We start from the raw sequence: 17191 nt of genomic DNA, 5'->3' as shown, positions 1-17191 counted from the left end.
GCAGTTTAAATAATGGCCATATTTTGGTTTTCTGATAAATCAGAACTTGCTCTGTAAAGGGGGTTTGCCACCAAACTCAGATACACACCTCCCTCAGATATGAAGATGCTGATTTTGTGGATAAGGAAATATCTATGTGTGCAGTGACATTAATTATAACTCGCATCATGGAGATATGGTGATTGTGTCTTGTCCAGTCAGTGTGCTGATTAAATATATGGGTCATATATTTCATTTCATCCTTATTAATCTTTCAATGTAATAATAATATTCATTTCAATTTAGTAATTTAAGCACAGATTAATCAAAACATTTCATTTAACCATATTGTCCATGTCATTATATGATTAGTTACTCATATTGTTCATCCGTCTTGTTCTATGAATAAAAGCAGTCTAAGATAAGCGGGAAGCTTGAGAGGGACCTTGGCCAAGCAACAGTATCTTTCTTGCAGATTAAAAGCACCAGTTAAGACTTATGGCTCCAAACGACCAGATACTGAAGAGGTCAGACTGTAGGTGGAAAACTGACCATTCCTGGAGGCTACACTGGGAGCCGGAAAGGACCCACATGGGAAGAACTTCCAAAATCCATGCAGAAAGACCCCAGTCTGGGAATCAGACTCGCTAACCACTGCACCACTGCGCCGCTCCAGAATGAGAAATGTTTCTAGGTTTATTCGGAAAAAAGCTTTTACCAGCTTTGAACTTTCAGAACTGTTTCTAGGTGTGTAACTTTAGATCTCTGACTGACCTTCGACCAGCACATTAATGACCTCCCCCTGTTCCTCCTCTTATTCACCTTTTCTAGCTCTGCTGTTATCACTCATCTGCGTTTGCAGCTCTGCCGTGTTTATCGGTGCAGCAGCAACCTTCCAAATAATCTAAACCTGTCAATTGATCTGTGGAGGAACTGGCCGCTCATTTGAGCTGTGTTCAGTAATTACAACCTGGGCTACAGTTATGGCTGTTTATCGGCACCGCTTCAGGTGTTGCTGGGAAATTGGGGTCAATTACATGATCCTGCAAAAATGTTTAGTGCTTCCGACCAGGGTGTAGCTCATTTCTCCAGCTCTTTCCCTGGTAAAACCTGGCCCACAGGCACATGTGCATGTGTAAGCTCTCAGTGCAGTGAACAGAGCTAATGCACTCATTTCCATATTTATTCAGCCAGAGCACACAAACCACAAGAGGTCTGCAGCAGTAGGCAGGAGCAGCTCATTATCTGCGTGATATTTGTTTTAATTGATCTCATCTAAGAATTAACTTTACATTTGTTTTGATTGCACTGTGAAGTCACGCGTTAAGAAATGACCCTAAAGATGCGCTTGTGTGTGTGTGTGTGTGTGTGTGGAAGGGGGGGTATAGGAGGCTGGTTTGTAAACATTGAAAATATTTTTTCTGTAGAAACTAAACTAGCAAACACAGGTAGTAACACGTTTGTTTTTATGAGTGAATTTAGAACGTTTGCAGTCTAAAGGTTTGACAGACCTTCTCATCTCAAACGTTGGTGTTTTGTTGGTGAGTGATCTTGCCTAAAGTATCAGGCTATTTCTCTGGTTTGCGTCGGTTTAGCCAAAAGCCAAAGGTCTTGTGTTACTTTACCATCTACATTTTCTCAGATTAAAAAGAAAAATGTGGATTAAATGTGCTGATCCTCTGTCCAGCTGCTTCACCCTCCTCAGGGGAACCTGCGGGTGTTTGAAGCGAAGAGACGAGATCCTCCTGCCACCAGATTTGTCTGATGGGAATAGCTTGAACGTTTTACAACTAGGATGCTGTCTGGCTGCAATTACTGCAAATGTTTGAGTTTGTCTTTTAAAGGCAATGTTTAAAGATGACAGTGTGACTAAAATCTTGATTTCTGCCTCTGACCCCGTCTGTTTGTCCTCCAGATGTTCAGTCCAGACTACTTTCATGTGTGTTTTCATTTAAACCAAAAACATTTCTTGGTGTAAATCAACCTTGAGTGTCATTTTTTAGACATGTTAAACCAAAAAAAATAATATTGACTTCCCTATTAAGATCCCTAAAACCTCACTTTTTATTTAAATCTCCCTGTAAGCCTCACCTGTACTGTCTTCTGTTCCTTTTCAGGCCCACCTTCCGGTACTTCACCTGGCACACTTGCGCATTGGGCATCATTGGGTGTGTCGTCATGATGTTCCTAATCAACGTCATCTATGCCTCGGCCAGCATCGCCTTCATGCTGCTGCTGCTCCTGCTGATTCACTACCTCAGCCCCACATCCAGCTGGGGATACATCAGCCAGGCGCTCATTTTCCACCAGGTCTGACAAACACACACGCTCAAAGTCATTCAGACACACGCTCACAATGCTGCCCTGTCATTACTATAGCAACTAAAATCTCATCCCTTCCGCTTTACAAGATCCTGTACCGCAGCCAAGCCATCGCTCTATCAGGTTTATGGACCTGCATACACACAAACACTGAGTGGCTGCTTTCTACCGCCTCACCCAATAGATTTGCATTTAGCAGACAGACACACACATTCTGCCTGTTTCTTTTTTTCCTTCTCCCGTATACACATTACACCGTGTCATTCCTACAGCAGCTATCTATCAACTTTATATCAGGCTCACCAGACATGAAAACACTCAGACACACACATCTGCATCTATTCCCTCGGCTAAGCTCTTTTCATTTATGACACGCACACACACACACAGCTTTACATCATCCAGCTCCCAGTGTCCTCTGTCTGCTGTTTGTGAGAAGAGGGGCCAGTGTTGTCAGAAGGGCCGGCTGCCGAGGGGTTGCTGCTGCCAAGGCAGCAGGCTGGGGTTACAGGCAGGGAGTGTGATGCTGGTGGGTTCTGCCAGTAGCTTGTCAAGAGGCAGAACATTATTACAGCCACTTAACTTATAGCATTTTCCTCCACATAAACATTCCCCTGTCCTTCCTATTTCTCTCCCTTACCATCCTAAGACGACGTCCGCACCAGTTAAACATCGTTCAACCCTGAAAACGTGATTTACCCTCACCCCATCTCATAAAACTGGCTAAAGATTTCCATTAACAAGTTAACTCATTTAAGTTGCTCCACCCTGGGTTTATTTCATGGCCAAACTTTCACTAGGCACAACTTTGTGGCTGTAGGCAAGGGCGTCGGACTGGGGGGGGGGGGGGTACCGTTTACCCAGGGCCCACTGCAGGGAGGGGCCCTGAGACAGCTTTGAATAAAAATGTTTTATTGTTGTTGTTTTTTCCCCCCAACTTACTTAATGTCTTAATAAACTTCCCTTTACCTGGATAAAGAGGTTAAGAAACAGAATTTCGCCTTAAAAATAATAACTGAATAATCTCTGAGGCATCTATCACCCCTTAAAAATGTGCAAAGTGGTTTAGTCCACACCTGCGGCCAGGGCACGACCGCATGTACAGCTATGAGACATCGCAGCCAGAGCTGGAGGCAGGAGAGTCAGTCATGTCTTTTCCCAAGAAAGGGAAATCTGGCTTCCAGGAAAGAGGGAGAAGGAGAAGGAGAAAAAGTTAATTGAACAGAAGCAAGTATTGACTAGGTTATTCAAGAAGGAAGGTGAGCAGCAGCCAGCAGAACACAGTTTTAGCTGATAATAGCTAGCTCTCAGAAGCTGCATTCATGTTAGGTGTTCAGTGTTAAACGCCTTTTATTTTCACCATCAAGATCAAATATAAATTAATTAGTGTTATCAGTGAAAACACTAATAAATATATATATATATTAATCAGAATTATTATCGCGGGCGGCTGCCGCCAATTAATTCGCGGACCTCGCAGTAAAAACAGGTTCACTCTGTGTGGATATTTCAGCTCCTTCCCAGTCATGAACCAGGACAAACTTGGTATCGATGGATTCGTGGTAATCTCAGGAATGAGAAGCTGCCACTGTTTTTTGTATAGCGTGATGGTACTGGTGTTAGAGGATTGTTATTGACTTGGTTAGATATGTTAAGCCTATTTTAAATTTCTTTATATTTGATCATGAAAATGGACAATCTTATAATTTGGCTGATAATGCAGGGATTATAAAATTTAGAGTACATTACATTCACAGAGAGAACCTGGTTTATTTCATGTCATATGTATTTAATATATCAATACATATAAGTATTAGCAAAGCTTAACATCATGAACCATGACAGACATGACTGAAGAGCAGATGAAGATATCATGCCAGGCACTGATGAGAAAATATTACAAGGATCTCACAGCTGAATTTGAGAATGAGATGCTACACCTGAGAACAATATATGGTGCCACATTTCCACACATTTGGTCTCCTCTTGAGCTGCTTAATGCCATCTACAGGATGCAATTACAGAGCATTTTTGGAGAAGTTTGTATTGGACTGAGGATATTTTGCACACTACCTGTGACTGTTGCTGGGGGTGAACGGGCTTTTAGCAAACTGAAACTGGTGAAAAATTATTTGAGATCAACAATGTCCCAGGATAGACTGAACAGCCTAGTTCTTCTTTCTATTGAAAGCCAGTTAGCCAAAGGATTGGACTTTAAAGATCTCATAAGTGATTTTGCTAACATGAAGACCCGTCAGTGGGCATTTACTGGAAAATAAATTCCAGGATTTTTGTTTGAACACATTGTTGGCAAATAAAAATAATTATATGTGAAGTCTGGGCATTTCACTTTTATTATGCTGGCATTTGTATTTGCTCAATATAGAGGTTAAACTAAGATCATATTTATTGTCTTGTCTTATAGCATGACAAAAAATGTGTAAGAGAGATATTAAGTAATTGAGCATGGGGGCCCACCTAGAAGACTTGTACCTAGGGCCCAAAATTTGGTGCTACGCCCCTGGCTGTAGGACTTTTAGGCTCTTTGGAGTTTGTTTTCATGGGAAAGAGGGACTTTGCTAATGTCATTAATCTTAACATTTAGGAGTGTGTGCAAACATAACAGAGGAAGCAGCAAACCCGGTGATAATATTTGTGTCATTCTCATAGCTTTTGGACAAGCCTGTGCATTTTTCTTCCTTATAAGTGAGCTAAGATAGAGCTCACAAAGACGAGTCAAATAATGAACAGTAGTTCCTGTTCTGAAGATGTAACGAGTGAGGAGACTTGCTTACAGAAGTCATCATATTCTGTAAAGCCTACCGTGCAAGGACACAATTACTGTGAAATTCTTAATGGAAAATCATTAACTAATTTTCTTGTTTTCTATTGTGACAAATCAACATGTTACTTCCAACTATTAGGCTGTAGTGAAAACGGCAGTGGAACACAGTGGTGTGCTGATATTCACAAATCCATACATGAGGTCTGCACGCACACAAAGTATGCACAACTACGCTGCCACCTTAAAAGCGTCGGCCCCTAGGTGTGGCAAGTTTATGGAGAACTGATGAACTGATGTTTCAAAGGGGGTATCAAAATGAGTTAGCCAATGAATGTCTGGTTGTAATTTGTGGTCTTAAATGGTTTCTCCCCTAAACATTGAAGCACTTTATCAAGCCTAGCCTGGGCCAAACCTCAGCATTAAAACCCTGTTGGTCTACAGTCATGGGCTATAACAAATAATAGTTATTACCAGATTTAATTCCAACCTAAAATGAAGTGGATCATTTGGCATTCATTTAATATGCTGAATACGCAGTGTATATGTGGCTTTTGTATTGTGTGTAATGTGTTTATTTGGTAATTATTCATTTGTATTAACTTTTAATGTAAGCCTTAAAATCTTTCTTATTTTCATTTTACAAATGAGACTTCTTAATTTCCACCCCTAACCCCACCCTTCCCTATCCAGTGTATAGTTTTCTAACTAGCCTCCAGCAAGAACCGGTCTGATAAAACAAACAGCCTAAATCTTTCCACGGGTACCGCTGAGGTTCTGTCCTTGTTGGGTGACTGTTTTTACGTTTGGGTTCTTGTCTGAGGAACTTAAAAGGACTTCAGTCTATTTGGTAAAAGCAGAACATTGTCAGCAGTTTGGAGGTTTTGCAAAGGGAACTATTGCTAAAGCTAAATTATTTATTTATTTTTAACCTGTCCTGTCCTGGCAGTTGAAGCAGACTGAATGGTTGATGTGTGTGTGTGTGTGTGTGTGTGTGTGTGTGTGTGTGTGTGTGTGTGTGTGTGTGTGTGTGTGTGTGTGTGTGTGTGTGTGTGTGTGTGTGTGTGTTTGTTTGTTTGTTTGTTTGTTTGTTTGTGGAAGGGGCAGCCCAGGTCCAACCAGCTCTAGTGGCTGATAGCCACCCAAGGAGAACTAGCTTACATGCATCATGATCACACTAAACCATCACAAATAGGCTAACCCTTGCTTCCATCTAGAAGTGAGTGCACATTTTATTTAGCTACATTGACGAGCTGAGTGAACAGTTCTTAAGTTGATCCGCGGTGGGAATTAGGAGCCACATGCTGAATATTTGTCAAGTAGTTTTGTAATATAATCACTTTGATCCTGTGGCACCTAGAGTCTTTGAGTCATTTTTTACTCCTCACGTGGCTCATGATGAGGTACATACTGAGCTGTGACTAATAATGGCATTCATAAGTATGAGTAAATGGCCTGTATTTGATATAGCACCTTCTAGAGTCCTGGAACCCCCCAAGGTGCTTTACAACACAATCAGTTATTCACCCATTCACACCCTGGTGGTGATGAGCTACGATGTAGCCACAGCTGCCCTGGGGTGCACTGACAGAGGCGAGGCCTACTGAACACTGGCGCCACCGGTCCCTCCGACCACCACCAGCAGCAAGGTGGGTTAAGTGTCTTGCCCAAAGACACAACGACAGCAACAGACTGAGCGGGGCTCGAACCTGCACCCTTCTGATTATGGGGCACTTAACTCCTGTGCCACCATTTCCCCAGTGAGTATTTGTAATCATACGTAATTTAATTTTGTTTGTACTCTGAGAAAATGTAGCACCAGTGCACCCCCGCTGTGTACTTAGCCACATACTTAAAATGCACCGCCCAACAGTAGCAGTGTGGGCTGAGAGCCAGTTACGTGACATTGAAGCAAGGTTGAAAGACAGAGCAGCACGTGAAGACAAAGATGGCCAGATAGATGGTAGAGAGCTGAAACTGTGTTTAGTTTAGAAAAAGACAAACAGAGGCTAGAAAGGCTGATTGTATGAGGAGAGAAGGTGGGTGCAGAGGGAATGAGTGATTGAGAAACAAAGTGATGGATGAGATGAAAGCAGCAGTGAAATGATGATAGTCTGATGGATGAGACGACAGGGAAATGGAGAGATAAAGGGAGACAGATGAGTAGATGAGTGAAGGCAGTTGGACTTTGCCTCTGGGACCTTGTTTTTGTCTTTTATAGCAACATTTGTGGAGATTATGATGGTAATAACGCTGCTTTCGTCTTTATATTTGACTGATAGCCACGCTCACAGACAGAGATCAGGCTGAACTTGGATGCCTTTGACGGTCATTATCAGAATGATTCCTGGGATCTTTTCAGGCTAAATTCTAAAGTAGAGATCCGACACAAAGATTGTTGTTGTTCTGCTTGTCTCATTACCACAATAAAACACACCCTGGATGTGTTTTCAGATGAAAACCATTTTCTGCTGCTTTTAACAACCATTCATATGAAGTGCGTCGCTGTTTAATGGAAGTTTCTCACAGCCAAAGAAGAGCTAACTTCTAAATTTGCTGGAAGCACTCAAGGGTCTACTCCACCCTCTGGGTCTAAACGTGGAATAACCAGCTGACTTAACTGAAATTCAGTAGCTTCTGATTCATACCCCACATTTAACTCAGTCCTCACATACTTTCTGGTACCAACAGTATCATAAGTTTTAAAACAAAACATTCTTAATCAGTCAAATGATTTCCAAATCCTTCATTAGAAGATGATCACTGCAATGTTCATGTCTCACATTGGACCCCCCAGTACCACCTGAGCCTGGTTTAAACCCCACAGCCTACGAGTATTGGTGCTGACCATGCCCATCCCTTTATGACCGCATGGATCCATCTTCTGATGCTACTTCCAGTGGGATAAAGCACCATGTCACAAAGCTCAGATCATCTCTAACTGGTTTCTAGAACATTACCATGAGTTCAATGCACTCCAAAGACTTCCACAGTCACCAGATCTCAGTCCAGTCCAGAACCTTTGGGATGTGGTGGAACAGGAGGGTCTCATCATGGATGGAGCTGATGTCATGTCAGGATGGACCAGAACCTCTAAAAATGGTTTCCAACACCTGGTTGGGTCTGTTATATCATGAATTAGGGTGGATCTGACGAAAAATAGAAGTCCAACCTGATGATGTTTGTAGTGACCTGAGCTATAACTGCCATTTAAATTAACATTAAAAAATAATACTACACACATACACACACATTTCTCACCTTAACATGCTGATTTAAAGTCTTTAAAGAGCAACACACACCTTGAAGGTCCTAATGGGATGTAGATTAAAAGTTTTTTTTCATAGCTGTATTAACACTTGACTTAGATTCAACTGCAGCTCTCCCCGTTGACATTTTATAAAAATATTCTTAATTATATCCTCAGTTTAACACATCCACTGGTTTTGTGAAAGGCTTTAGATAATTCTAGGTTTTCATTAACTCACGTCATGCAAAAGGATGGAAGCTAACCCTACTCCGTTGCCTGTGTTACCCGTAGGTGCGTAAATACCTGCTGATGCTGGACGTCAGGAAGGACCACATCAAGTTCTGGAGGCCTCAGATCCTTCTGATGGTGTCCAACCCCCGCAGCACTGTAGGCCTGATCACCTTCATCAATGACATCAAGAAGAGTGGCCTCTATGTGCTGGGACACGTCCAGCTGGGAGACCTCAGTAAGAACACCAACATTCAGCTCAGCCACCTCTATCTCTCATAGCTCAGATGAATCTGAGTCTCACTGTTTCTGAAGGCAATCACTTGAGTATTTCCAAGTGTGAGGGTCACTGATTGACCTTTTCTTTGTCATTGGAGGACACAGCGTTGAGGAGCTTCTTTGGAGTTCTACACATAAAAAAGGCTGTGAATCAGCTGCCCTTCTCTTTTTTTAACAAACCACATAAAGGAGTTATTTATTTACGCTAACAGGATCATGTTGTGGACTTTTACATCATGCTGCTGCTGCTGTGGTTTCTATTAATTTGTTTCTTCTTAAAGACGTTCCTCATGGATGTTGTAAAACTAAATGAACATTTAATAACAGTCACATCAAGGCCTAAAATGGGTTACAGTAGAGCAGAGGCCCATAGAAGTATCCTGTAGTTGTCTACTGGCATCCATGCTGCTGTTTTTAGGAATGACTGATTACCTGCCGGCCTGTTTCTTTGCTCCGTCTCACATTCTGTCTAAGCGGTTATTTGTGTTTGGACCTTTTTTTCTCTCTGCGCCTCCGACCACATCACAACATCTTGTCTTTCCATCCCAACCACAGTGACTCTTTGAAATGTGACTCTCCTGGGACCTGTCTTTTTTTTTGTCTATACCATACCATACCATACCATACCATACCATACCATACCAACTTTATTTCTATAGCACAATTGAAGACACAGCTTGAGAGCTGACCAAGGTGCTGAACAAGCAGGATCAGTTAAAACAAAAAAGAAAAAAAAAACAATAAGAAGATAAAACACAGCAATAAAACTATAAAATCATGCTACAATAACATGAATCACTGTCTAAAAGCCAACTCATAACAGTAGGTTTTTTAATGAGATTTAAAAACAGGCAGAGAGGATGCCAGCCTAACTGTAATGGGCAATGAGTTCCAGAGCATGGAGGCAGCATGGACAAACGCACGTTCACCTCGTGATTTGTAGGACATCCGGGGAATGCAAAGCAGTAGACGGTCAGCTGACCTCAACATACGAGTAGGTACATTATCATATGTTTTTGCTTCAGGTCAGAAGATCCAGCTGCTCAGGCATGTTTCCTACCACCTTAATGCTGAGGGGGTTCAGCTGTGCTGCTCATTTAGTCCCACTGAAGCACATAAAGACTCAACTGTCAGACTCAACTAAAAGTTTTATTAATAAAATCACTGCATTATTGGGGCCGTTTCTGCCATTAAACAGTAACTAGGTAACCCGGTTAGGTGTAAATGAGGTGTCATTTTGGATGAAGCCATGGAGTATCACCTAAAACGGTTAATTGAGAATTGTTTTTATTTATTTTGTTTTTTAATCTGTGGAACATTCCAGAACTCTGATCAGTCATTTAAAGAGGTCATATCATGGAAAATCCACTTTTTGGAACTTTTTACCATGTGATATTTTTATTTCCCCATGAAATAAAGAACCAGCTGTCTCAGCTGCAAATTTTGAGTTTTGTAAAGCGTCAAGGGAAACTAATTTCATCATCCGGCCCTGCTGCTCTCCTGGAAGCTGGTCTGAAACCTGTCTCCCCTGGCCAGCACAGGATATGTGGCGAAGGCGACTGCTTTCATGTAGCTGACTTGATAGTCCGGTGGTTAGAGTGCTGGGCTGGTATGTAATTTAGCACAGATTAGCATCCCGGCCCAAAGTTTCCCTCAGAAAATGAGTTAAGCCTGGCGGATTTGGTGGGAAGAAGAAATCCACGCTGATGAGACATTACAGAGAAAAAGTCGATACACATCAGAAAGCTCTGGTCATCCTTCTGCTGCTGAACAGTTTTTCCTCCTTCCTGTCGTCTCACAGCGCTTTGTGTGTCCTCCCTTCCAGGCACTTTACCGTCCGACCCCCTGCAGTCCCAGTATGACTCCTGGCTGTCGCTGGTGGATCATCTGAACATCAAAGCCTTTGTAAACCTGACGCTGGCTGATTCTGTGCGTCATGGTGTCCAGCACCTCCTCTTCATCTCAGGACTGGGTCAGTGCCACATCCTTTTGTATCAGCCGCTGTTCCTTTAAGGACTTTTTGCTGACTCACTGGAGGCCTTTTAGCAGCTTCTCTCTCTCTCTCAGGTGTTCTTGTCTTTATTTTTTCTGTCTGCTGACCTTCTGCTCCCTGAATCGTTTCTAACTTTGTCTACTCTGGTGTGCTCTTCCCATTTCCCCCTGTCTCTCTTTGGCTCCGGTCCCAGTTCTCAGTCCAGAGCTGGACCTAGACCTTCCTCACTTCGTCAGATAGAATAAGTGAACCTCCATCTTCCTTTTACCCAACATAAAAACACAAACCAACAGAAATGACAGCGCCTACCATCTCATTCATTTTACTGTTTGTGATATTTTAGGTGGGATGCGCCCCAACACCTTGGTGCTCGGCTTCTATGATGACTGTCTTCCGAGAGACAAGTTGATTGACCCCACCCTGACCTCCAGTGAGTCCCCGAATCCCTTCAACCCCTCCCAGGACCTTGAGGAGCCTCCTCTGTTCCACTTCGCCTCCCTGAGGGGATCCAGCGATGGACAGGATTATGGTGAATTTGGGAACGGCAAAGCTTTAGGCCCCCAGGAGTACGTGGCAATCATTAGTGATGCCATGAAGATGCTGAAGAGCGTGGTGCTAGCACGATACTTCAACGACTTTGAGCGAGCTCAAGTCACCTCCCCTCCCTCGTCGACTTCAGGGAAGGTGTTTGTGGATGTGTGGCCCGTAAACCTCCTCCGTCCAGACAGCAGCAGCTACGTCGACACCTGCTCTCTGTTCCTGCTGCAGCTGGCGTGTATCCTCAACATGGTGAGAGACTGGCGCAAAGCTAAGCTCCGCCTCTTCCTGTGTGTGGAGGAAGGGAGGAGCGTGAGAGGCTCGGAGGAGAAGCTTGGCCAGCTGCTGAAGGAGTTGAGAATTAAAGCTAAGGTGCAGACCGTGCCATGGGACCAGGTGGTGGCACTCCACTGGCAGCGCCAAGATGGGTGGAGAAAGAAGCAGCAGTCGCAGCCTCCGGACATCGACACAGACGAAGACACAGCAGGGGCCGTGGAAGAGGAGAACGAAGAGGATTACGTTAACAGCTTCCCAAGCAACGCCACACGAGTGTCTGACGACTACATGTCAGCTGTTAACAGGCTGATCCTGGATCAGGCCCAGCCACCTCCAGCTGTGCGTTTCCTTTACTTGCCCCGCCCTCCTGCCGACACTCGCCGCTACGCTGCGTATTTACGTCAGCTGGAGCTGCTGACTCAGGATTTGGGACCTACACTCCTCATCCATGGCATCACTCCAGTCATCACCACTGACCTTTGACCTCAGCTGGTCTTGTTCTGCGCCGAGAACTCAGTTTCTCTCTATCATCGTGACATTTTTAACCTTTTCTCTGTAGTCCCTGTTTTCTGCCTCCTCACTGAGCTCCAGGAGAAACCGCCTCGCTGTGGTTTCAGCTCCATCAGACAAATCCCTCCTAACGAACCATTTCAAGTGCCTTTCTACTTAGTGTTCGATTGGAGCAGTTGTTTGCTTTTAACATATTGTGAGCTTACATTAAAGACATCCTGTGGAAAAGTTGCAGAGGTTCTGCTAAAGTTTGGTTTTAAAGATTTTATTTGCAAATTAGATTTTATTTGGAATTTCAAGATGATGCATTTCTGTCTTTGCCAAAATGGTTTGCAGATTTTCTAGATGACCAGCAGTGGCCATTTTTATTTATCCTGCTGATTCAGCCTCATGCTGTTTTATCTGCATTATTTCAGAATAAATACCAAAGTTATGTAAAATCTGCTGAATCGTGTGGAACAAATGTAATAAATAATGTTTCATGTCCTCTTTGACACTTTATATTGTCTGTAACAAAAACCTGATCTAAAAAATAACATGCTGAATGTCAGACGTCCCGCGGGCTTCAGCACCTCTGAGGTCCAGATCCAGGCTTGGACAGAGCCTGGAGCTCGGGTTTCAGTCCAACTTGACTCACCTTGTTTGTTTTTGTAATGGCATTTGTTTACTTGCTATGTCCAACGTGTTTCTGGAGTGGACCTCTCCACTGGGCACCACACTCCTCCACCAACTACCGACACTATGTTGCTCCACACCTTAGTCCTGGATCCAAACCAGAGGACAACATGACACTCCGGGGGACATTTTGATCAGAAAATGAGACTTTCTGAATAAACTGTACAAGAAGTTGATTACAATCACAAAACAAATAAATTCTCAATTATTGTTTTGCTTGTCTTTGTGATTCTTAACAGAAGCTGTTGATCAAATTCAACAGTGACTGAGGGTGATGATATTCTGAGTCCAGCTGACTAGCAGTCTTGAGAATTTCCAACAGGTAGCCTGTGTGTGTGTGTGTGTGTGTGTGTGTGTGTGTGTGTGTGTGTGTGTGTGTGTGTGTATATATATATATATATATATATATATATATATATATATATATATATATATATATATATATATATATACTTGTTTGTATAAGGTAAAGTTGAGAAATAAGACCTGAACTAGCTCCAACAGAGACACAAAGGGGGTCAGCCAGCCAAATTACCTTGTCCTACTGTCTCACTGCCAAGCAGACAGAAATGGATTTCAACTCTGGGCTGAAGACAACAGACTGGAGAAGAAAAAAAAACACTGATATCTGTTCAGGAGGAGAGAGGCTGGCATTTGTCACAGAGTGAAAGACTCAACCCTAAAAGGCGTCAGTGTGTTGGCATGTGCACACCAGAAAAAACAGGTTCACAATAAAAAAAATACAAGATTCTTTGATAGTAAATAACGTTCATGCAGAAAAGCTCTAATGTCAGTAAACTGGACGTGTTTTATCAAAGATCAGATTTAGAACACTGGATTGAACACCTTTAGCACAGAAACCCAACTACTGATTTTGTAGAGATAAGTAAACATCAAAGCAGGGTCTCAACAAACAAATCAGACACTTTTTTGTTTGTGTTTTCAGTCTAAAATTTAAGCAGCCTTATCTGTTAGATCCCGGACAAGCCCCCAAAATTGTGTAGAAATGAAATTGAAACTGAACTGAGTTGAGCTAAGTTAAAATAAGATATTTTACCATTAATTTTTAATCCTATTAAAGCCAGAATTCTGGAGCTAGTAGCTGATGCAAGAGTTTAGCGGGTACCGGCGTAACTAACGGTCAGACCTTTAAGATCATTCATCACTTCCAGCGTCTGAATGCAACACATTGACAAGGTCACATGATTCTTTTAGTAACTTTATACAAACTAATCTAAACTAGGTTCTGCCTCAAGTGGACGAGTTTAAGTATCTCAGGGTCTTGTTCACAAATGAGGGTAAGATGGATTGGAAAATTGAAACATTGATGTGTTATCTCCACAAATAACATACATCTGGATGTGTTTTACTATGGTGTTGAATTGCTAAAGGGAGCCTAAGTCTCCTCCCTTTCCAGTCAGCTCATGGGTCCATGGAAGAACTAAAAAATGAATGCATGTCAATGAGGCTAAAAACGCTATTTTCTAATCCGCATGTCCTCACGCCCTGGAACACACGTGTTGTACTTCAATTTAAATGAAAACTAAGGATGTGAGTTTTGCCCACGCCTGTCACGTACTTTGACATATATCAGCTTGTAAAGTTCATAATTAGCATGACTACAAATCAGACATCGGTACGTCGCATATAAGACATCACCACAGAATCTCCTCCCCCCTAGCGTAGCTGTATGTGGTAAGTAGCAGCGTAGCCAGATTTATGGTGGGTCTTTCCTCCTGAAAGAAGGATTTGAAGTTTGCAGAACTTACAGCGATTTTCCCTGTTTTTCTCTGTGTCTGGTTCGATGACGTCACTTTCGTGAAGCGCATTTGTAGTTGTTTATCAAACACCTAATACCTGCAGTCTGGACTTATTTTCACATAAAACCTTTGACAGGTTGTAACCTGTCAATGTAACAGGGGGAAATGTAATTTCCCCCTGTTCGAAAATAAGCACGTTCTTGGTAGCAAAATGTTCCTTTAAAATTCACTGACATCATATGTGAAATCCATGGCACATAACAAGCGGAAATAGAAAATTGTGTTTTAAGCCCCATTGATTTGAGTTATTTCGTTTTTCCGGGGACCCATGGTCTGGAAGTAAATGGGCGTGACTTAGGCTCCCTATCGCTAATGGTTTGCTTCTATTAGCCAAGATATGCTGGCAGCGAATTCAAAGACAAGCTGGGCAGAGTCATGAATGCAAATTTACAGTGCTCAGAGGAACTGATAATGTTTCAAAAAGAACAAGTATTACATGGTTCCTCAGTGGTTGAGTCCTTTAAGCATCTTCTAAAACTAAATGTAAATATGGGACATGTGCATTGCAACATATCCTGTGCACCATAATGTTTTTTTGTCATTGCTGGGCCAGTGAGAAATTAGATGAGGATAAAAGAGCCGTTTCATCTTCTGAGTACTCTCTTCTGTTCTGGTTGCACAAAGCATCAGCTAGTCCACTAAAATGTAGAAAGACTCGACTAAGCACCCAACTGTAAAGGCTAAATGAGAAGTCAAAGTTGTGGAGAACACAAGTTGACACAGTAGTTATTATAAAAGGATGGAGTTTATTTCAAGGACCAAGACGACATTTACAGTTGTGGTCAGAAGTTTACATACACTTGTAAAAAATATTATATAATGGCTCTACTGAGTGTCCCGTTATTTCTAAAACTCTGATTTTTCTCTGATAGAGTGATTAGAACAGATACTTCTTTGTCACAAAAAACATTCATGAAGTTTGGTTCTTTAATGTCTTTATTATGGGTTAACAGAGAAAAGTGATCACATTTGCTGGGTCACAAATATACATACAGCAGTGCTAATATTTGGTTACATGTCCCTTAGCCATTTTCACTTCAATTAGGCGCTTTTGGTAGCCATCCACAAGCTTCTGGCAAGCTTCTGGTTGAATCTTTGACCACTCCTCTTGACAGAATTGGTGAAGTTCAGTTAAATTTGATGGCTTTCTGACATGGACTTGTTTCTTCAGCACTGTCCACATGTTTTCAATGGGGTTTAAGTCAGGACTTTGGGAAGGCCATTCTAAAACCCTTATTCTAGCCTGATTTAGCCATTCCTTTACCACTTTTGATGTGTGTTTGGGGTCATTGTCCTGTTGGAACACCCAACTGCGCCCAAGACCCAACCTTCGTGCTGATGATTTTAGGTTATGTTGAAGAATGTGAAGGTAATCCTCCTTCTTCATTTTCCCATTTACTCTCTGTAAAGCACCAGTTCCATTGGCAGCAAAACAGCCCCACAGCATAATATTCCCACCACCATGCTTGACTGTAGGCATGGTGTTCTTGGGGTTAAAGGCCTCACCTTTTCTCCTCCAAACATATTGCTGGGCATTGTGGCCAAAAAGCTCGATTTTTGTTTCGTCTGACCACAGAACTTTCCTCCAGAAGGTCTTATCTTTGTCCATGTGATCAGCAGCAAACTTCAGTCGAGCCTTAAGGTGCCGCTTTTGGAGCAAGGGCTTCCTTCTTGCACGGCAGCCTCTCAGTCCATGGAGATGCAAAACACGTTTGACTGTGGACAATGACACCTGTGTTCCAGCAGCTTCTAATTCTTGGCAGATCTGCTTTTTGGTGATTCTTGGTTCACTCTTTACCCTCCTGACCAATTTTCTCTCAGCAGCAGGTGATAGCTTGCGTTTTCTTCCTGATCTTGGCAGAGATGAAACAGTGCCATGCACCTTATACTTACAAACAATTGTTTGCACTGTTGCTCTTGGGACCTGCAGCTGCTTTGAAATGGCCCCAAGTGACTTTCCTGACTTGTTCAAGTCAATAATTTGCTTTTTCAGATCCATGCTGAGCTCCTTTGACTTTCCCATTGTAGCGTTTGTGGGCGTTTGTATCCAGTGAGCCCTATTTACCTGGCCTAAGAGAAGTCACCAGCTGTAATCACTCATAATCACTCACAAGAAGTTAAGAGGCCATGCTATGAAGCTCAGTTCACTGACACGTTTCTAAGTCACCTAAATTGCTAGTTCATGTTGCTGTATGTATATTTGTGACCCAGCAAATGTGATCACTTTTCTCTGTTAACCCATAATAAAGACATTAAAGAACCAAACTTCATGAATGTTTTTTGTTACAAAGAAGTATCTGTTCCAATCACTCTATCAGAGAAAAATCAGAGTTTTAGAAATAACGGGACACTCAGTAGAGCCATTATATTATATTTTTTACAAGTGTATGTAAACTTCTGACCACAACTGTAAATGAACTGAAAGGAGCTCACGTTGTGGAGGATAAATGGAGATTAAAAGAAAAGGTGGGAATAAATTTTAATATGGAAGTTATGAGAGGGAGGTTATTGTAGGTTGCCGACATGGGCTCTCAGCATGC

General features: G+C 42.3%; 1 protein-coding gene across 2 annotated transcripts in view; it reads left to right on the top strand.

The window, feature by feature from the left end:
- Positions 1 to 12591, top strand: part of zgc:153039 — a 121329-nt gene extending 108738 nt beyond the window's left edge. Inside the window, exons 10-13 of one of the 2 annotated variants that reach the window (XM_015952126.3) lie at positions 2097 to 2289; positions 8625 to 8799; positions 10666 to 10812; positions 11177 to 12591. In XM_015952126.3, the coding sequence (XP_015807612.3) occupies positions 2097 to 2289; positions 8625 to 8799; positions 10666 to 10812; positions 11177 to 12129 (1468 nt within the window). In that variant the 3' untranslated portion in view covers positions 12130 to 12591. The other variant, XM_070543359.1, reaches the window with a different exon arrangement.
- Positions 12592 to 17191: the final 4600 nt, after the last annotated feature.

Source organism: Nothobranchius furzeri, chromosome 13, assembly GCF_043380555.1.
Source record: "Nothobranchius furzeri strain GRZ-AD chromosome 13, NfurGRZ-RIMD1, whole genome shotgun sequence".
Taxonomy (NCBI): domain Eukaryota; kingdom Metazoa; phylum Chordata; class Actinopteri; order Cyprinodontiformes; family Nothobranchiidae; genus Nothobranchius; species Nothobranchius furzeri.
This window is presented reverse-complemented; position numbering and strand designations above follow the sequence as displayed.